The sequence below is a fragment of the Hemitrygon akajei genome, chromosome 10, assembly GCF_048418815.1.
Source record: "Hemitrygon akajei chromosome 10, sHemAka1.3, whole genome shotgun sequence".
Lineage (NCBI taxonomy): Eukaryota > Metazoa > Chordata > Chondrichthyes > Myliobatiformes > Dasyatidae > Hemitrygon > Hemitrygon akajei.
Window position 1 is genome coordinate 175449751 of NC_133133.1, and position 20958 is coordinate 175470708.

At 46.0% G+C, this 20958-nt stretch overlaps 1 protein-coding gene across 6 annotated transcripts in view; it reads right to left on the reverse strand.

Moving 5' to 3' along the window:
* Positions 1–20958, reverse strand: part of LOC140734994 (plakophilin-2-like) — a 58726-nt gene that overhangs the window by 32886 nt on the left and 4882 nt on the right. For all 6 annotated transcript variants that reach the window (XM_073059787.1, XM_073059789.1, XM_073059788.1 and 3 more), the window contains 3 exons: positions 16177–16934; positions 6965–7103; positions 927–1134 (listed from right to left, as the gene is read on the reverse strand). In XM_073059787.1, coding sequence (XP_072915888.1) covers positions 927–1134; positions 6965–7103; positions 16177–16934 — 1105 coding nt within the window. The remainder of the gene's footprint in view (positions 1–926; positions 1135–6964; positions 7104–16176; positions 16935–20958) is intronic.

Sequence of the window (20958 nt, forward strand, 5' to 3'; positions counted from 1 at the left end):
CTGGACCGGCTACAGAGCTAACTGGCTCAGCAGCTGTGGCCTGCAGTCACTGGGATCTTGGACTGGCTACAGAGCTAACTGGCTCCACAGCTGCGGCCTGCACCAACTGGGGTCCTGGACCGGCTACAGAGCTAACTGGCTCGGCAGCTGTGGACTCCCTGTTGGGGGCTCTGCAGTTTATGTGCTGTGTTGTTTGCCTGCACTGTTTGTTCTTTATACGCACATTGGCTGTTTGCCCATCTTTGTGGTGTTTGGGTTTTCGTGGATTCTATTGTTTCTCTCTGTTTTACGGATGCCTGCAAGAAGGTGACTCTCAAGGTGGTATACGGTATCCATAACTTTGAACATCCATTTGAGTTGACTGCAGGAAAACATATAGGGGAATGTTAAAGGCAGCTTTTTTTACTCAGTGGCGGATGTGTGGAACACTTTGCCGGGGTGATGGCAGAGACAGATACATTAGGGACATTTAGGAGACTCGTAGATAGGAACATTGATAAAAGAAAAAATGGACGGTTCTGGCCTATGTGGGAGAGGAGGATTAGATTGAGGGTTTATGTAGGTCAGCACAACATTGTGGGCTGAAGGGCCTGTACTGTTCCATGTTCTAGATGAACACTGGGCAAGTGGTGATTGTGCAGTGATTTACATCATGGGCTGAAGGGCCTGTTCCTGTGCATGACAGTCCAATGTGGCTGAGTTAGTCAGAGCCTCATCAAACAGTGTAGCAGGTTCAAGAGGCCAATGTCCTTCTCCTTTCATTCACACATGGGAAAGAATTTAAACGTCCAAAGAAAGTTCAGGAACATCATTTAATGAGTAAACTGGGGAGCTGATTACCACCCGCCCTGTCCACTGAAGATGGAGTTTGCAGGTTCATAGCATGCAAAGTCAGAGGACGGATCGGCTGATGCCCCAGGACTCACCGGTGACTTGTTTCTTGGTCTCGATGTCCTTGCTCTGCCCCAGTAGCTCCACCAGCTTCTGGAGTCCATCATGCTTCTTCACCTCGATCTTGCTGTTGTTCTCCTCGAACACCCCGTTGCGGATGGCCGCACACGCTGCCCTCTGAACCTCCACGTCCTCACTGCTCAGCAGAGCGACGAGCTTCTCGATTCCATCCAACTCGTACAACTGTGGGAGAGAGATGGACCATGGCACACTCTACAGAGGCCCACACCGAACGAAAAAGGTAGCTTCCCGGCAGCAGATGAGCAAGACAAATGTGAGCTTGGGTCGCCACAATAGAGCAGCGGGCAGTGTTACATCACAGGGCACTGTCTGTCAGGAGTTTGTACGTACATCCTGTACTCTCATCACTGTATTTGTCAATACAATGAATACAGTTTACTCTGTGAGTTTTGTGTCAGCACCTCAGTGTAGGTGAGAATTAACTAATCTGAACCTGTATCTGATGATGGGATGTCACATGTCCATTGAAACACACTGTGAAATGCATCATTTAGCATCAAGTCAAATCAGAGAGGATCGTATTGGGCAGCCTGCCAGAGTGCATAAGACCATGCGGCATAGGAGCAGAGTTAGGCCATTCAGCCCATCGAGTCTGCTCCACCACTCCATCATGACTGATTTATTTTCCCTCTCAATCCCATTCTCTCATTTTCTCCCCATAACCTTTCATGCCCTTACTAATCAATAACCTATCAACCACCGCTTTCAAATATACCCAATGACTTGGCCACCACAGCCATCAGTGACAATGAATTCCACAGATTCACCAAGGGTTATCCTTCTATTCTGAGATTCTACCCTCTGGTCTGAAACTTCCCCACTATAGGAAACATCCTCTCCACATCCATTCTTATCTTGGCATTTCAATATTCGATACATTTCAATATGATCCCCCCATTCTTCTAAACTCCAGCGAGTACAGGCCGAGAGCCATCAAACGCTCCACATGTTAACCCTTTTATTGCTGGGATCGCTTGTTAACCTCTTCTGGACTCTCTCCAATGCCCGCACATCTTTTAGATAAGGAGCCCAAAACTGTTGACAATACTCCAAGTGCAGTCTGACCAGAGCCTCATAAAGCCTCTGCGTTACATCCTTGTTGAATGTAACTATGTGTACTTTAAGGATTAGACTTCAAAACCCTGAAGACTTTGCTCTCATTCTGTTGGGGTATTTTACCATAAGGACCACCAGTCAATGGGCCGAATCCTTCGGCAGAAGCCCTGCACATTTGCTTGAATCTGCTGCCTTTTAAAACCAGAAACCCAGGACCTCCAAGTGCGGCAACAATGAGGACCTTGTCACGTGTGTCTCATCTTCTGAGAGCCCAAAGTCTCTCCACCAGCTACCAGGCACAATTCAGGACCGTGACGAAACACCATTCACCTCTCTGGGGAAGTCCTGCTCGCCAGCTCTGAAGACACCTGACATCATTCAGGACAGATCAGCCCATCCACAATACCGTGATTGGGGCACCGTAGCGGCTTGCAGACCCCTATTACAGTTCGGGGCATCAGAAACACAAAGTACAGTGCAGATACTGTGGTCAAAGCAACACGTACAACACACTGGAGGAACTCAGCAGGTCGAGTAGCATCTGTGGAGACAGGCAGTCAACGTTTCCAGCAGAGACCCTTTGTCAGGACTGAAGATGGAGGGGGCAGGGGCCCGAAAATCAAAGGGTCTCGGCCCGAAACGTTGTCTGCTCGTTTCCACGGATGCTGCCCGACCTGCTGAGTTCCTCCAGTGTGTTGTATGTGTTGCTCAGGGCATCAGAGTCTGGAGTTCAGTTCTGATGCTGTCTGTAAGGAGGTTTACACTATTACAGTTCAGGGTAGACTCTGAAGTTTAATTTTGATGCTCTCTGTAAGGAGGTTACACTATTACAGTTCAGGGTAGATTTTGGGGTTCAATTCTGTTGCTGTTTGTACGGAGTTTTTAACGTTCTTCCTGTGAACTGCTTGAGTTTCTTCAAACAGTTCAAAGATGAAATGGTTAGTTGATTAATTGGTCATTGGAAGTTATCCTGTGATTAGGCTAGGGTTAATTGGGTGGGTTGCTGGGGGTGTGGCTCATTGGACCAGAAGGGCGTGTTCCATACTGTATCTCTAAATTAATAAAGAATGGGCCAAAGGCCAAAACTCTGTCATGAGTAACTCAGCTCCTGACAGCCCAAAGACTCTCCACCAGGAGCATGAGTGAACTGCCTTCACCTGCCTGGGAGAATCCTGGAGAACCTAGACCCCATTCAGGACAAAGCAACCATTCACCACCCCTACACACTCCCCCGCTATGTTGTGCCAGAAGTGTGGTGACAGAGGCCCAGCACAATCCTCGCTGATTTCATTTGAGGCAAACGAGACAATTCACTGTATATTTTGAAATTTCAGTTTACACGTGACAAATAGATCTTCAGATCTTTAATGTTTCCTCTGCCACAGGTGCAGGGAGGCCACAGTGTGCACCATCTACATGGAGTCATAAGAGTAATACAGTAGAAACAGGCCCTTCAGCCCAACTAGTCAATGCTGACCACAGCATCCTCTCTGCTCCTCTAACACTCCAAGCCCTTCCCCTCCACGTACATATACAAATGCCTCTTAATTGTCACTATTATACCCACCCAAACAACCTCCTCTTGTAGCTCATTCACAAACCTGTGCGTAAAGGTCTCTGAAATGGTACCTGTCTCCTCTGGTTTTGGGAAGAAACAATGACTGTCCTCCTTATCCATACCCCTCGTGATTTCCTACACATCTGTGAGGTCACTCCTCATTCTCCTGTACTCCGGGGGAGAAAGATCCCGTACAGTGTGGCCAACCTCTCCCATAACTGAGGCCCTCAATCCAGGCAGCTCCTTGTAAATCTCTCCAGCTTGACAATGTCATTCCCATTACCGGGTGGCCAACCTGTACACGGTACTCCTCGTGTGGTCTCACCAATGATTGCAACATAACTCCTAAACTCCCTCACCACACTGATAAGTCCAACATGATAAACGCCTTCTTTATCTCCCTGTCTACTTGTGCAGCCATTTACAGTGAACTGGGTACTTGTGCTCCCAGGTCCCTCTGTTGTATAACCCACATCAGTCACTGTATAGGTCCTAATCTGTCCAAAATGCATCACCTCACACTTACACAAAATGCTGGTGGAACACAGCAGGCCAGGCAGCATCTATAGGAAGAAGCACTGTCGACGTTTCGGGCCGAGACCCTTCGTCAGGACTAACTGACAGGAGAGATACTAAGAGATTTGAAAGTAGTGGGGGGAGGGGGAAATGCGAAATTATAGGAGAAGACTGGAGGGGGTGGGATGAAGCTAAGAGCTGGAAAGGTGATTGGCGAAAATGATACAGAGCTGGAGAAGGGAAAGGATCATGGGACGGGGGGCCTCAGGAGAAAGAAAGGGGGGAGATGGAGAACAGGCAAACAACTAAATATGTCAGGGATGGGGTAAGAAGGGGAGGAGGGGCATTAACGGAAGTGAGAGAAGTCAATGTTCATGCCATCAGGTTGGAGGCTACCCAGCCAGTATATAAGGTGTTGTTCCTCCAACCTGAGTTTGGATTCATCTTGACAGTAGAGGAGGCCATGGATAGAAATATCAGAATGGGAATGGGACGTGGAATTAAAATTCTGATTCCCATTCCCATTCTGATATGTCAGCAGGATCTCCCAATGGCCACGTTTTTTTTCCTCTCTCTCTGCCCATCACTCTTTGCCTGTTCTCCATCTCCCTCTGGTGCTCCCCTCCCCCTTTCTTTCTCCTGAGGCCTCCCGTCCCATGATCCTTTCCCTTCTCCAGCTCTGTATCACTTTCGCCAATCACCTTTCCAGCTCTTAGCTTCATCCCACCCCCTCCGGTCTTCTCCTATCATTTCGCATTTCCCCTCCCCCCACTACTTTCAAATCTCTTACTATCTTTCCTTTCAGTTAGTCCTGACGAAGGGTCTCAGCCCGAAACATCAACAGTGCTTCTTCCTATAGATGCTGCCTGGCCTGCTGCGTTCCACCAGCATTTTGTGTGTGTTGCTTGAATTTACAGCATCTGCAGATTTCCTCGCGTTTGCTCTTTAACCTCACACTTATTTAAGTTGCAAGCAACACACACAAAATGCCGGTTGAACTCAGCAGGTAGGCAGCATCTATGGAGGGGAATAAACAGCATTTTCTGTGTGTTGCTCTGGATTTCAGACATCTGCATAATCTCTTATGATTATCTAAATTGAAATCCATCTGCAATTCCTTAGCCCAGCTCCCTAACTGATGAAGATATCTTTATAATTCATGTAACCTGCTTCACTATCAACAACAAATTTGCTAATTCTGCCATGTTCATTCAAGTTCAAATTTGATTGTCATTCAACCATCTACATGAATACAGCTGAACAAAACAGCCCTCATCTGGGGCCAAGGTGCAAAGCACAGAACCAACAGGACACAACACATATACGTAGTTACCATAGCAGAAAAAACATACAGTAACACAAACAATAATTTAAACCAAGTCCCTGAGTGTCATGGCCTGTGGATTGACGGGGCCTGGATGTTGTCCTGGAGCAATGAGAAGATATAGAGGGTAAACAGAGGTCCCAACATTGATCCTTAGGGCATCCATGAGTCACAGGCCTCCAACCTCATCTGGGCTGCTCTGAAAGCACTACCCAAATGTATCACCCCAACCACATAAAAGGACAAGGGTAGAAGATACAGGGAGAAAACCAGCACAGGCAGGTTCCTCTCTAATTGACTCACCATCTTGACATAGAAATTGTCTGCTTCCCTGGATCTGAGCCCTGGAATTCCCTCTCAACAGCACTGAGGGAACACCTTCATTCAGGGGATAGCAGCTTAAGAAGGCAGTTCAATTCCACCATTTGTCAACGGCAGACCGGGAGGGGCAATAAAATTAGCCTTGCCAGCAATTCAAACATCCAAATTAACGAAGAAAGGAGAAGTCAGAGCAACACACACAAAATGGAGGAGCTCAGCAGGTCAGGCAGCATCTACGGAAAGGAATAAACTGTGGATGTTTTGGGCTAAGACCCTTCTTCAGGACTGTGAAGGAAGGGAGCAGAAGCTAAAATAAAAAGGGGGGGGAGGGAAGGAGGACAAGCTATTAAAACAATTTTCTAAATGGAGAGAAAATTCAAAAATTGGAAGTGCAAAAGGACTTGGAAATTCTCTGCAGAATTCCCTAAGGTTTAATTTGTAGGTTGAGTCGGCGGTGAAAAGGGCAAATGAAATGTTAGCATTAATTTCAAGAGGACTGGAATATAAAAGCAAGGATGTAATGTTCAGGCTTTATAAGACACTGGTGAGGCCTCACTTGGGAGTACTGTGAGCATTTTTGGGCTCCTTATTGAAGAAAGGATGACATTGAAGAGAGCTCAATGGACGTTCATGAAAATGATTCCTCGTATGAAGAGCATTTGATGGCTCGGGGCCTATATTCACTGGAATTCAGAAGAATGAGGGGTGACCTCATTGAAACCTACTGATTGTTGAAAGGCCTCAATAGGGTGGATATGGAGAGGATGTTTCCTATGGTGGGAGAGTCCAAAACCAGAGGACACAGCCTCAGAATAGAGGGTCGTCAATTTAGAACGGAGATGAGGAGGAATTTCTTTAGCCAGAGAGTGGTGAATCCGTGGAATTCATTGCCACAGACATGTGCAAGGCTAAGTCATTAAGTGTATTTAAGAGAGGTTGATAGATTCTTGATTGGCCAAGGCGATTGGGTCTGAGAGGGAAATGGTTCAATCATGATGAAATGGTGGAACAGACCAACAGGCGAAATGGCCTAATTCTGCACCTTTATCTTATGGCCGTGGTCTAAGCTAGGTGAAGCCAGGTGGGTGGGTAGCAAGACGCTGAGAGGTGATATGTGGAAAAGGCAAGAGCTGGAGAAGAAGGAATTTGATAGGAGAGGAGAGTGGAGCATGAGAGAAAGGGAAAGAGCAGGGGTACTGGGGGAAAGTTTAAGGTACCTCTTTCTTCGCCTCAGGTCTCTGGAAGCATTCATGTTGGATAAAATTGGCTCCGTACACCACGTAGTCCATCTTTTCTTGTGTCAGAGCAGAAACAGCCGTTTCCATCGTCCACTCTCCATTGTCATCGAGACTGACACTAACAACACACAATACATGTTAGACCGCCTGCTGTGCTAACACCAGGTTTTGTACAGTCAAAGACTAATATAGCAGAAACAGGCCCTTCAGCCCAAGCAGTCTATGCTGAGTACACCATCCTTCCTGTAGTCCCAGATGAAGACTACAGCCCGTCCCCTCCGTATAACTGTGGAAATGCCTGTTAATTGCTGAAATATTACCCGCCTTGAATACATCCTCTGGAAGCTCATTCCTGGTACTCACCACTCTTTGTTACCTCTCAAGTCCCAGATATCTCTCCCCTCTTTTCTTGTATTTACAGTATGCCCTCTAGCTTTGGATTCCCTAACCCTGGAATAAAGATTATGTCGGTCTACCTTATCCATGCTAATTCATTACATTCCATACTGGTCAGGTGTTTTTGGAGTGATGTGGCAAGATGCAGACACAGAGTCATAGAACACTAAATCACAGAAACAGATAAGGCTCTTACCCTTGCAAGCAGTCTAAATGCTAAATCTGCCCCTACACCTCCTCCCTCCATTCAGGGCCCCAAGCAGTCCTTCCAGGTGAGACAGCACTTCACCTGAGAACATGCTGGGGTCATCTATTGCGTTCAGTGCTCCCTATGCACCCTCCTCTACGCAGGTGAGACCCTGCATAAATTGGGGGACTGTCAAGTACATCTGCACCAGCAGCCATAAGTGGGACCTCCCAGTGGCCAAACATTTTAATTCCCATTCCCACATGTCAATCCATGGCCACTCTCTGCATTGAAAACCATTCCACATCCTCTGACAGCTCGTTCCATAATCTGACGACTCTGCATTGAAAACCATTCCACATCCTCTGACAGCTCGTTCCATAACCTGACGACTCTGCATGGAAAAGCATTCCACATCTTCACAAGGTCACAATATCACAAGATAAAGGAGCAGAAGTAGGCCATTCGGCCCATCGAGTCTGCTTCTCCACTCCACCATGAGCTAAACTATTCTCCCATCTAGTTCCAATTCCCGGCTTTTTCCCCATATCCCTTGATACCCTGACTAATCAGATACCTATCAATCTCCTCCTTAAACACCCTCAATGATCGGGCCTCCACAGCTGTATGCGGCAACGAATTCCGTAAATCCATGACCCTCTGGCTAAAAAAATTTCTCCTCATCTCTGTTTTAAATAGGTACCCTCTAATTCTAAGACTGTGGCCCCTTGTCCTGGACTCACCCACCAAGGGAAACAGCCTTTCCACATCTACTCTGTCCAACCCTTTCAACATTCGAAATGTTTCTATGAGATTCCCTCTCATTCTTCTGTACTCTAATGAATACAATCCAAGAGCCAATAAATGCTCCTCATATGTTAGTCCCTGCATTCCAGGAATCATCCTAGTGAATCTTCTCTGAACTCTCTCCAACATAAGCACATCCTTTCTAAGAAAGGGGGCCCAAAACTGCACACAGTATTCCAAATGGGGTCTCACCAGTGCCCCATAGAGCCTCATCAATACCTCCTTACTCATATACACTATTCCTCTTGAAATTAATGCCAACATAGGATTCGCTTTCCTTATTGCCGATCCAACCTGGTGGTTAACCTTTAAGGTATCCTGCACTAGGACCCCCAAGTCCCTTTACACTTCTGATTTTTGAATTTTCTCTCCATCTAAATAATAATCTGCCCGATTGTTTCTTCTTCCAAAATGTACAACCGTACATTTCTCAACAGTGTATCTCATCTGCCATTTCTTTGCCCACTCTCCTAAACTGACCAAGTCTCTCTGCAACCTTTTCGTTTCTTCAACACTTCCTGCTCCTCCACCTATCTTGGTGTCATCCGCAAACTTAGCCATAAAACCACTTAATCCATAATCTTATTCATCGATATACAGCATAAAAAGAAGAGGCCCCAACACCAACCCCTGCGGAACACCACTAGTAACCGGCAACCAACCAGAATAGGATCCCTGTATTCCCACTCTTTGCTTTCTGCCTATCAGCCAATGCTCCACCCATTCCAATATCCTTCCTGTAATTCCATGGGCTCTCATCTTATTAAGCAGCCTCTTATGCGGCACCTTATCGAAGGCCTTTTGAAAATACAAATACACAACATCCACAGCCTCTCCCTTGTCAATCTTCTTTGAGATTACCTCAAAAAATTCCAATAGGTTGGTGAGGCAGGATCTTCCCTTCATGAAACCATGTTGGCTTGGGCCTATCTTGTCATGCACCTCGAGGTATTTCATAAACTCATCCTTGAGAATTGACTCCAATAACTTTCCAACTACCGATGTCGGACTAATAGGTCTGTAATTTTCTTTTTGCTGCCTCCCCCCTTTCTTAAAAAACGGAACTACATTTGCGACCTTCCAGTCCTCCGGAACCGTGCCAGAGTCTACTGATTCCTGGAAGATTATTTCCAATGCCTCCACAATCTCCAAAGCCACCTACTTCAGAACCCGTGGATGCACTTCATCCGGTCCGGGAGACTTATCTATCCTTAGTCCATTTAGCTTCTCAAGCACTTTCTCTCTAGTAATCTTGACTGTACCTAATTTTGTTCCCTGAGACCTCTGGCTATCAAGTATGTTGCTAATATCTTCCACTGTGAAGACTGATGCAAAATACTCACTTAGTTCCTCTGCCATCTCTTTGTTACCCATTATAATTTCTCCAGCATCCTTTTCAATAGGTCCTATATCTACCCGTGTCACTCTTTTACTCTTCATATATTTAAAAAAACTCTTAGTGTCCTTTTTTATGTTAATTGCCAATTTCCTTTCATAATTCATCTTTTCTTTCCTAATGACTTTCTTAGTTTCCTTCTGTAAATTTTTAAAATTCGTCCAGTCCTCAGTTTTCCCACTAATTTTTGCTTCCTTGCACACTGCCTCTTTTGCTTTTATTTTAGCCTTAAATTCTCTCACTAGCCACATTTGTGTCATTTTTCCTTTTATGATTTTCTTTTTTCTTGGAATATATCTTTCCTGCACTCTCCTTTTTTCTTGTAGGAATTTCATCCAATTCTGCTCTACTGTCCCTCCAGTTAGCTTACTTTTCCAATCAACTTGGGCCAGTTCCTCTCTCATACCACTGTAATTTCCTTTGTTCCACTGAAATATTGATACACCTGATACCAGCTTCTCCTTTTCAGATTTGAAACTGAACTCGATCATATTATGCTCACTACTTCCAAGGGGTTCCATTACCTCTAGCTCCCTAATCACCTCAGGCTCATTACACAGCACCCAATCCAAATCTTCTGACAGCTTGCTCCATATCCTGACCACTCTCTGCATAGAAAACCATTCTACATCTTCTGACAGCTTGCTTCATATCCTAGTGGAACACAGCAGACCAGGCAGCATCTATTGGGAGAAACACTGTCGACATTTCGGGCCGAGACTCAGTCCTGACGAAATGTCGACAGTGTTTCTCCCTATAGATGCTGCCTGGCCTGCTGCGTTCCACCAGCATTTTGTGTGTGTTGCTTGAATTTCCAGCATCTGCAGATTTCCTCATGTTTGCTCCATATTCTGACCACTATCTATGTGGAAAACCATTCCACATCCTTGGGCAGCTCGTTCCATATCCCCGCCATTCACTGGGTGGAGAAGTTGCCTCTCAGGTTCCCATTAAATCTCTCCTTTCTCACAGTAAACCTGTGCCATCCAGTTCTTGATTTTCCCAACTGAAGGAAAAGAGTTGTGTGTATTCACCCTATCTATGGTCCTCATGATTTTATACACATTTCCGAGATAACCCCCAAAACTGCAATCCCCCAAGGAGTAAAGACCCATGCTGCCCAACTTCCTTCTATAACTCAGTCCCTCAAATCCTAGCAGCATCCTCATAAACCTCCTCTGCACTCTTTACCGATTAATGGCATCTTTCCTATAGTAGGGTGGCCAAAACAGAGCAAGATATTCCAAATACTGCCCCACTAATGTCTTGTACAAAGCATCATCCAAATATCTATACAGAAGATTCCTGCTATAGTGGCCACTGAGTTATCTGCATCATTCCCATATGGTTCCTGATATTCCTGGTCCATCATTTTGAAAGTTAAACAGCCTCAGGTACCGTTCCATAGAACATATTACAGCACAGTACAGGCCATTCAGCCCATAATGTTGTGCTGTCCTATTAACCTATTCTAAGATCAATCGAACCTTTCTCTCCTACATAGCCTTTCATATTTCTTTCATCATGTGCCTATCTACGAGTCTCTTAAATGTCCTTAATGTAACTACCACCACCCCTGGGCAGGGCATTCCACACACCCACCACTCCCTGTGTTAAAAACAATCTCCCTACACTTTCTTCCAATCAACTTAAAAATACACTCTCCATTCCTCACACTGCTAAGAATCCTGCCATTAACCCTGTATTCAGGCTTCAGGTTTCAAAGTGAATCACTTCGCACTTTCTCAGATTGAGCACCATCTGCCATTTCTCCCCAGAACTGCATCCTGCCAATGTCCTGCTGAAACCTTCAACAACCTTCACTGGGGAAAGACCACCTGCCCAGTCCTCTTCCTGCATTTCAATCTCCATTGGATAAAGGTTTTCAGCTTAGATCTTGGGAATTATCAGCAGCACATTGGGAATCTTAGAATTCAAGGGTGTCCCTTGAGAACAAGGTGAGGAGGAATTTCTTTAGCCAGAGGGTGGTGAGTCTGCAGAATTCATTGCCACAGATAGCTGTGGAGGCCAAGCCAGGAGGTATATTAAAATGCAGATTGATTAGAAATGGCATCGAAGTTTATGGGGAGAAGGCAGGAGGGTGGGGTTGAAAGGGATAATACATCAGTCATGGCGGAATGGCGGAACAGTCTCAATGCACTGAATGGCCCAATTCTGCTCCTATCTCTTCAGGTCTGAAGTAACTTACTACAATCAAGGAGTTACACATGGATGGTGCTAGCAACTCCCGATACAGTTCACTCATTGCTGTTGGAAGTACAAGATCACATCAGGAGGATTTAGAAACATTAACATTGGTCTGAGTTCTACCTATCCTGGTTATTTCATTATTGTCATTTTACATTTCATCTTGCACAACCTCAGATTGGACTACAAACCTTTGCACTCATTTTTGTATTTATTATTCCTTAACACTATTAAGACAAAGGAACTGATTGAGGACTTCAAGAAGGGGAAGTCACACCAGTCCTTGTCAAAGGATCAGCAGTGGAAAGGGTGAGCAGTTTCAAGTTCCTGGATCTGAAGTTCTATCCTGGCCCAACATATTGATGCAGTTATTAAGAAGGTATGACAACAGCTATATTTCATTAAGAGCTTGAGCAGATTTGCTATGTCACCAAAGGCTTTAGCAAATATCTACAGATGTGTAAGGAAAACCAGAATCAGAATCTTCAACTCAGAATGTTAAGACAGTGTTCTGATGTGGCTCTGAAACCTCGGGAACAACAAAAAAGACACGACAATACTGCAAGCTTTCACCGACCAGGGTCTGAGAGGGATCCTAAACCTCAGGTAGACTGATAAAATAACCTACCAGACAGCATGGGAAAAAACCAGGTGGGAGTCCATTGAGATCCAAATTACTAACGGAAATGGAGGTGAATTGGCCACACCTTGAGGAAGCCAACCAACAACATCACCAGGCAGACAACAAAATGGGATCCCCAAGGAAAGAGGAAAATGATGGACATCCTAAGAACACATGGAGAGAGATGTCGAGGCTGAAATTAGACGGTGGGGGACACTCCTGGTCCACCCTTGAGAAACTGGCTCAGATCAGAGTACGATGGGGAGGGGTCGTCATCGATGGTCTGGGCTCCATTGGGAACTAACCAATGAAGACCATGACCACGAAGGACATTCTAATGGACCCCAGCATCGAGAATATTTTCAATAGGTGATGACTCATTAAGGACCCTCATCATCCGGGACATTCCCGCTTCTCATTACTACCAGAGAGGAGGCACAGGAGCCTGAGGACACACTCAACATTTCAGGAACAGCTTCTCCCCCTCTGTGCCATCAGATTTCTGAATGGACAATGAACACTATCTCACTACTCTTGCTTTCTTTTTATACTACTAATTCATTTATAAATATATATTTCTCTATGTAATTTATAGCATGGTTTATATAGTACACTGAACTGCTGTTGCAAAGCAACAAATTTCACAACAGATGTCAGTGATAATAAACCTGATTCTGATCATCTAGATACTGTTTACTCTGTAAACTTCATGAAAACAAGAAATGTATTGGCACCCTTATGTATCTGACAAAAACTGATCTAATCTGCAGGTCATACAAGTTACAGATGGGAAATCTGCTCCCTGGAGCAGTCTGTGAATAGCTTTGAGGTTCCTTAGACTAGATATTTGCTTCTGGGTTTTAAAAATTAAATGTAATTTCCCAGCTGACATGGAAGTCACTGGATCATTTGTCACTATTTCTAATCCATTGCCCAGTGACAGGAACAGTTCCCATAACCTGGCCTCCTTCAGTGCATAAATCTCCACGATCACATGGCCACCCCGCCCTTGGTGCACCTGTCAGAACAACCAGGCAGTCAGTTGCAGATCAGAACAGTGACCAACTATCTCCATTTCACACTCCAGGGGATGGGAAGAAAGCTTGCCCAAACACAAGTTTAACTAAATCAATACCGGGGATGCTGTGAAGCAGAGGCAGCACATGGGGTGAGAAACAGGGTTAACATTCCAGTTAATGACCTGTCAAATGAGTCAGAAATTTACTTCAGAGGCAGAGAAAGTGGACGGCTGCTAGAAGAAAAGAGTTTTCAGTTTTTATTCAGATTTGGAGGATTGTGTGCTATTCTGGTCACCTACTTACAGGAAAGATAGCAATAAGATTGAGAGTGCAGAGAAAATTTATAAGGATGTTGTCAGGACTTGATGGCTTGAGTTATAGAGAAAGACTGAATAGGTTAAGACTTTATTCCCTAGTGTGTAGGCGAGAGAGTGTGGAATGAGCTGCCAGCAGAAGTGGTGGCTGAAGAGAAATTCGGATTGGTACATGGATGGCAGGGGTATGGTCCGAGTGCAGGTTAATGGGACGAGGCAAATTAATGGTTCAGCTTCAACTAGATGGGCCAAAAGGCCGTGTTTCTGTGCTGTAGTGATCTGTTATTTCCATTTAACCCTCTTTGTGGCAGAGCCAAGCTACAGAGCTCAAATGACAGAACACCATCGACTGCTGGCCAGCAAGGACACACAGGGCTGAGTGGCCTCCGTGGTAAAGCTCTAGTACTACACTGAGTACATCTTCAACTGGCAGTATCCATCACCCAGGACGTGCCCTCTTCTCATTGCTACCATCACCCAGGACGTGCCCTCTTCTCATTGCTACCATCACCCAGGATGTGCCCTCTTCTCATTGCTACCATCACCCAGGACGTGCCCTTTTCTCATTGCTACCATCACCCAGGATGTGCCCTCTTCTCATTGCTACCATCACCCAGGACATGCCCTCTTCTCATTGCTACCATCACCCAGGATGTGCCCTCTTCTCATTGCTACCATCACCCAGGACGTGCCCTCTTCTCATTGCTACCATCACCCAGGACGTGCCCTCTTCTCATTGCTACCATCACCCAGGACGTGCCCTCTTCTCATTGCTACCATCACCCAGGACGTGCCCTCTTCTCATTGCTACCATCACCCAGGACGTGCCCTCTTCTCATTGCTACCACCATCCAGGACGTGCCCTCTTCTCATTGCTACCATCACCCAGGACGTGCCCTTTTCTCATTGCTACCATCACCCAGGACGTGCCCTCTTCTCATTGCTACCATCACCCAGGACGTGCCCTCTTCTCATTGCTACCATCACCCAGGACGTGCCCTCTTCTCATTGCTACCACCATCCAGGACGTGCCCTCTTCTCATTGCTACCATCACCCAGGACGCGCCCTCTTCTCATTGCTACCATCACCCAGGACGTGCCCTCTTCTCATTGCTACCATCACCCAGGACGTGCCCTCTTCTCATTGCTACCATCACCCAGGACGTGCCCTCTTCTCATTGCTACCATCACCCAGGACGTGCCCTCTTCTCATTGCTACCATCACCCAGGACGTGCCCTTTTCTCATTGCTACCATCACCCAGGACGTGCCCTCTTCTCATTGCTACCATCACCCAGGACGTGCCCTCTTCTCATTGCTACCATCACCCAGGACGTGCCCTCTTCTCATTGCTACCATCACCCAGGACGTGCCCTCTTCTCATTGCTACCATCAGGGAGGAGGTACAGCAGCCTGAAGGCACACACTCTACAATTAAAGAACAGCTTCTTTCCCTCTGCCATCAGATTTCTAAATGGTCCATGAATGCAACAATGCTACCATATTATTTCTTTTTTGGGCATTATTTATTTAATTTATAGCAATTTTATGGCTTTGCTCTGCAGAGCTGCCACAAAACAACAAATTTCATGTCATACAAATCAATGATGATAAACCTGAGTCTGATTCTGACTCAGTCAACACCAGTTCTCCAAAATAACTGGGCTTTCAATATTAATTGTTTATTTTATTATTATTATTATTTATTTCATTTTGCATTTGCACAGTTTGTTGTCCTTTGCACACTGGTTGAACACCCAGAGTACAGTCTTTCATTGACTCTGTTATGGATTTATTGAGTATGCCCGCAAGAAAATGATTCTCAGGACTGTATATGGTGACATATATGTACTTTGATAGGCACTTGGACCCCAAAGTCCTTCTTGTTCCTCTTTGAGCACAGAACTCAGGTAATACTCCAGTTACAGCCTAACCAAAACTTACTACAGGTGTAACATCACTTCCTGTCTATTTCACCCCCCACCCCCCTCCACAAGCATGTCATATGCCTTTCTCTACCGTCCTGTTTATTTGTGCAGTCACTCTCGGGAGATACAGACATGGGCCCTAAGATGATATCAAGGAATTCCTAGACATGCACGTGGGTGACAAAGAAATGGAGGGGTCTGCAGGACGGAAGGGTGAGATTGATGTTAAGAGTAGGTTATGAGGTTGGCACAACATCATGGGCCGAAGGGCCTGTACTGTGTTGTATTGTTCTGCGACAATAACTTTAACCTTACCTTGCTGAAGCACTGGGCTGCGCCCCTTGCGTTTCCTGGTCCTCTCGAGAGGCCAAGGTACTACTGATGCTCTGGGCTTGAAGTGCAGAAGCCTCCGGTAGAATTAACCTCTGGGTGACTGCACCAGTGTCAGCAGTGGCGTTGCTAGTCTGGACTGACACTTGGTTCCAGTTGTACCTGCACACCACAGGCTCCGGCCTGCTCTGTGAGTCTTCGCCATTACTCAGTGACACCCCCTGAAGCTGCTGCTCCAAGGAGCCGCTCTGGGGCCTCCTGACAGAGCTGGACTTGGTTTGGAAGTGCTGTCGAAAGGTGCAGTCCATGGGGAAATCATGAAGGAAAACACTGTCAGGGGATGAAGGCTCTTCAGGCACCGGTCTGACCTGCCACTGGGCCGGCTGGGACAGAGACCTGCGGATCAGAGGTGGAATGCGAAAGCTGAAGGTTTCTGACTGCGGGTACCTGGAGGAGTGCCACGAGGAAAACCTGGCATTGTTTGCCCAGCCGGCAGGGTTGCGCTGCCGACAGCTCACCGCCCGGATTCTCTCTCTGGACCTCTCGCTGCGATAGCTGGGTCCCCTCCGCAGCCAACCGCGCACCACGACAGGGCTGTCGTCAACAGCAACCTCAATCCTGTAGGAAGGTTTGGTGGCATGACTCTGCAGGCCTTGGGACTGGAACCTCCTCGTCTCTGAGGAGAACTGAAGGGCTTGCCTGGTCTGACCTGGGTTTGCTCCATATCTCACGGATGGCTGGTGCTGTCAGAGAAAGAGGAAACCTGTCTCAGTACTGGAATCAGAATTGGAATTGGTTTAATATTATCACAGGGACTGAGGTACAGTGAAAAGTATGTCGCATATTTTAACGCACAGTGCATTGAGGTGAACACAGTAAAATAATAACAGTATGCAGAATAAAGTGTACAGCTACAGAAAAAGTGCAGTGCAGGTAAACAATAGGTGCAAGGTTATAACGAGGTAGATTGTGAGGTCAAGGGTTGATCTTATCATCCTAAGGAACCATTCAATAGTCTAACAATGGCAGGGTAGGTTTGGTCTGGTCTGGGGTCTCCACACACTCTCACTCCTGAGTTAGACCCAGGCCCACAGGCCCTCGGTGAATATTACCTGGTCAGGGTTCGTCCTGACAGATTGTATCACAAGTTAATCTGAGATGGCGGGATGTTGTTCTGCCTGGTTACCGTGGGCTTTGCTGGTGGACTTAGTTCGAGTGAAATTAATTTCCAATGACCTCCAGTAACTTGGCCCTTGTAATCATAGCTCTGATATCTGTGCTTAAACCACTACAGTAAAGACCTTGACATCAGACTATTGTTTAGTGTACTGATGTAATGCGGAGGCTTTATAAGACATTGGTCAGACTTGGGAGTATTTGTGAGCAGTTTTGGACCCCTTATCTGAGAAAAGATGTGCTGGCATTGGAGAAGGTCCAGATGAGGTTCTTGAAAATGATTCCAGGAAAGAAAGGATTAACGTATGAGGAGTGTCTGATCTCTCTGGGCCTGTACTCGCTGGAGTTTCGAAGAATGAGGGAAATCTCATTGAAATCTATTGAATGTTGAAAGGCCTTGATAGAGTGGATGTGGAGGGATGTTTCCTGTGGTGGGGGAGTCTAAGAGCAGCAGACGCAACCTCAGAATTGAGGGATGTTTGTTTAGAACAGAGATGAGAAAGAATTTCTTTACCCCAGAGGGTGGTGAATCTTTGGAATTCATTGTCACCTTTACAAGCCTTTACAACTCCTCCCTCGGAGTGTCAGACACCCTGAGCCAATAGGCTGGTCCTGGACTTATTTCCACTTGGCATAATTTAGGTATTATTATTATTTAATTATTTATGGTTTTATATTGCTATATTTCTTCACTATTCTTGGTTGGTGCGACTGTAACGAAACCCAATTTCCCTCGGGATCAATAAAGTATGTCTGTCTGTCTTTGGATGTGGAGGCCAAGTCATTGAATATGTTTAAAGCAGAAGTTGATAACTTCTTGATTTTTTGGGGCATCTGAAGTTACAGGGAGAGGCAGGAGAATAGGGTTGTGAGGGATAATAAATCAGTCAAGATGGAATGGCTGAGCAGACTTAATGGGCCGAATGGTATAATTCAGCTCCTATGTCTTATGGTTACAAACCCAGAGCTGGGTATACACGGAAACCCTCAAACTCTGGGCTGCAGCCTAGGACTTTGCCTTGCCGTCCCAGCTGCTGACGTGGACCGTCATCCAAAACAAACACACTGAGAGCTGGGAGAGCCTGAGGCACACGACTGTCACTTTGTTGGCTCAAGTACAACTCCCACCTTACTCACGTTGCAGTAATTGTCCTTGGGGCTCTCCTCTGTCCTGTGTTGTAACAAGTTAAATCAGTACTCTGACTCATTCTGAGAGGCTCCACACACTCTTAGTTTCACAACCCTACACTCTTGTACGTGAAGCAATTTGATACCAGATTGTATGGTCACAGAATCCCCCAGCTAGCCGGGGATGCAGGCTTGCAAAAAGACACCTGTACCTCAGCAGGCGTCTGAGTCACCTTCATCTTATTTATTTACAGTTACAATGCGGAACGGCCCTTCGAGCTGTGCCAGCCAGCAATCCACCGATTTAACCCCAGCCTAATCACAGGACCAATTAACCTACCAACCGGTATGCATTTGGACTCTGGGTGGAAACCTATGTGCATAAGGGAAAGCACAACCTTGCTCACAGAGGATGTCGGAACTGAACTCTGAACTCCTGTGGCCCAAGATGCTCTACCATTACTCCGGTGGGCAATGGGAATATTGAACACTTATGTTCCTCTGTATGGGTAGTGAGGTGGAGGAGCGCCTCTACAAAAGGAGCTGTAAGATGCTCCTTCCCTCCGCTGGCCTGCAGGTCACCCTTGGGCAAGGTGTAGCCCCTGCTTAGCCCCCCGATCAGGGTCACGTGAAGCCCTGAGAGCAGGTGGTGTACTGGATGGTCATACGAGCAATTGGTGCAGATCACAAGTCCTGGTTATGTGACCACTGATGCCAAGCAGACAATCTCCGAAGAGTATTGACAATGGCTGGGGTCACCCATCTTGTAAAGACACTGCCCAGAAGAAGGCAATGGCAATCCACTTCTGTAGAAAAATTTACCAAGAACAATCATGGTGATGGAAAGACTGTGATCGCCCACGTCATATGATACAACATGTAACACATGAACATTCCTCTGTACCAGTAATTTTGGCACTAAACAAACACAGGTTCAATGGTAAACAGGAGCAGTTCTACAGGTCCTACAAATCCAGAACAACGCACACAAAATGCTGGAGGAGCTCAGCAGGTCGGGCAGCATCGATGGAAATGAATAAGCAGTTGACATTTAGAGAAAGTGGGAGGAACAGAAAGAGTAATTGTTGAGGGTGAGGGTCAGTTCTAGCAGAGGGAGGAGGATAGTGGTGAAGGTGAACTGGTCGGGTCTGTTGAAATGAAAGCAGTAAGCTTCTTCATCTTGGAGCTGGGCCAAATCCTGGAACTCAATCCAGGCAGTCCTGAGGGAGTGCTGCACTAAAGGTGCTGTGGTTAAGCCTGTCTGTAAGAGGAGAGATGAAACATGCTGGGATCTTGTGTGCACAAGTTATCGCCTAAGCCGTGTCATAACAAGTGTCAGTGTCCTCCGCCAAAGGGATGGTTGCGTTCTCCATCCCATACTCCACATGTTCACTGTACTAGAAGGGCAGGCAGTCTCTACAGATGCAGAGTTAAGAGAGTAAAGTTTATTATTCGGTATACCACACCAGGATGAGGCCCCTCACCCCTTAAAGCAGTCCTGTAATAACCCGAGATCATGTCTTCCTTCCAATCAAGGCAGCTGTTCTACAGAGGTTGGTATTAGAACCACTGCTTTTGATGGATTTGTGAAATTGATGCGATTTGTGGCCAAGTTTACAGAAGGTACAAAGATAGGAAGAGGGGCAGGTAGTGCTGAGGAAACAGGGAATGTGCAGAAGGACTGGGATAGATTGGGAGAATGGACACAGAATGGCAGATGGAAAATAGTGTAGGGAAAGCTACGGTCATGCAGTTTGGTGGAAGGAATAAAGGTGTGAACACTACCTCACTTTTTTAATATATATTATTTCTGTTTTTGCACAATTTTTAATCTATTCATTATATGTATACTGTAATTGATTATTTTAATTATTTGGTTATTTTTTCTTTCTTCTTCTACTATCGTGTATTGCATTGAACTGCTGCTGCTAATTTCACGACACATGCCGGTGATAATAAACCTGATTCTGACTATTGGGGAGAAAATTCAGAAATCAATGATATAAAGGGCTTTGGGAATCCTTGCATAGGATTCCCTAGAGGTTAACTTGCAGGTTGAGTAGGTGGTGAGGAAGGCAAATGCAACGTTAGCATTCATTTGGAGAGGACTAGAATATAGAAGCAAGGATGTAATGCTGAGGTTTTGTAAGGCGTTGGTCAGACCACACGGAGTATTGTGAGCAGTTTTGGGCCTCTTATCTAGGAAGGGACGTCCTGGCATTGGAGAGGGTCCTGAAGAAGTTTGTGAGAACGATCCCAGGATTGAGGAGCGTTTGATGGTTCTGAGCCTGTACTCACTGGATTTTAGCTGAATGAGAGGAGAGGGAGGATCTCATTGAAGCCTGTCGAGTATTGAAAGGCCTAGATTGAGTGGACATGGAGAAAATGTTTCCTGTACTGGAGCAGTCCAGAACCAGAGGGCACAGCCTCAGAATAGACGAACATCCTTTAGAACAGAGATGA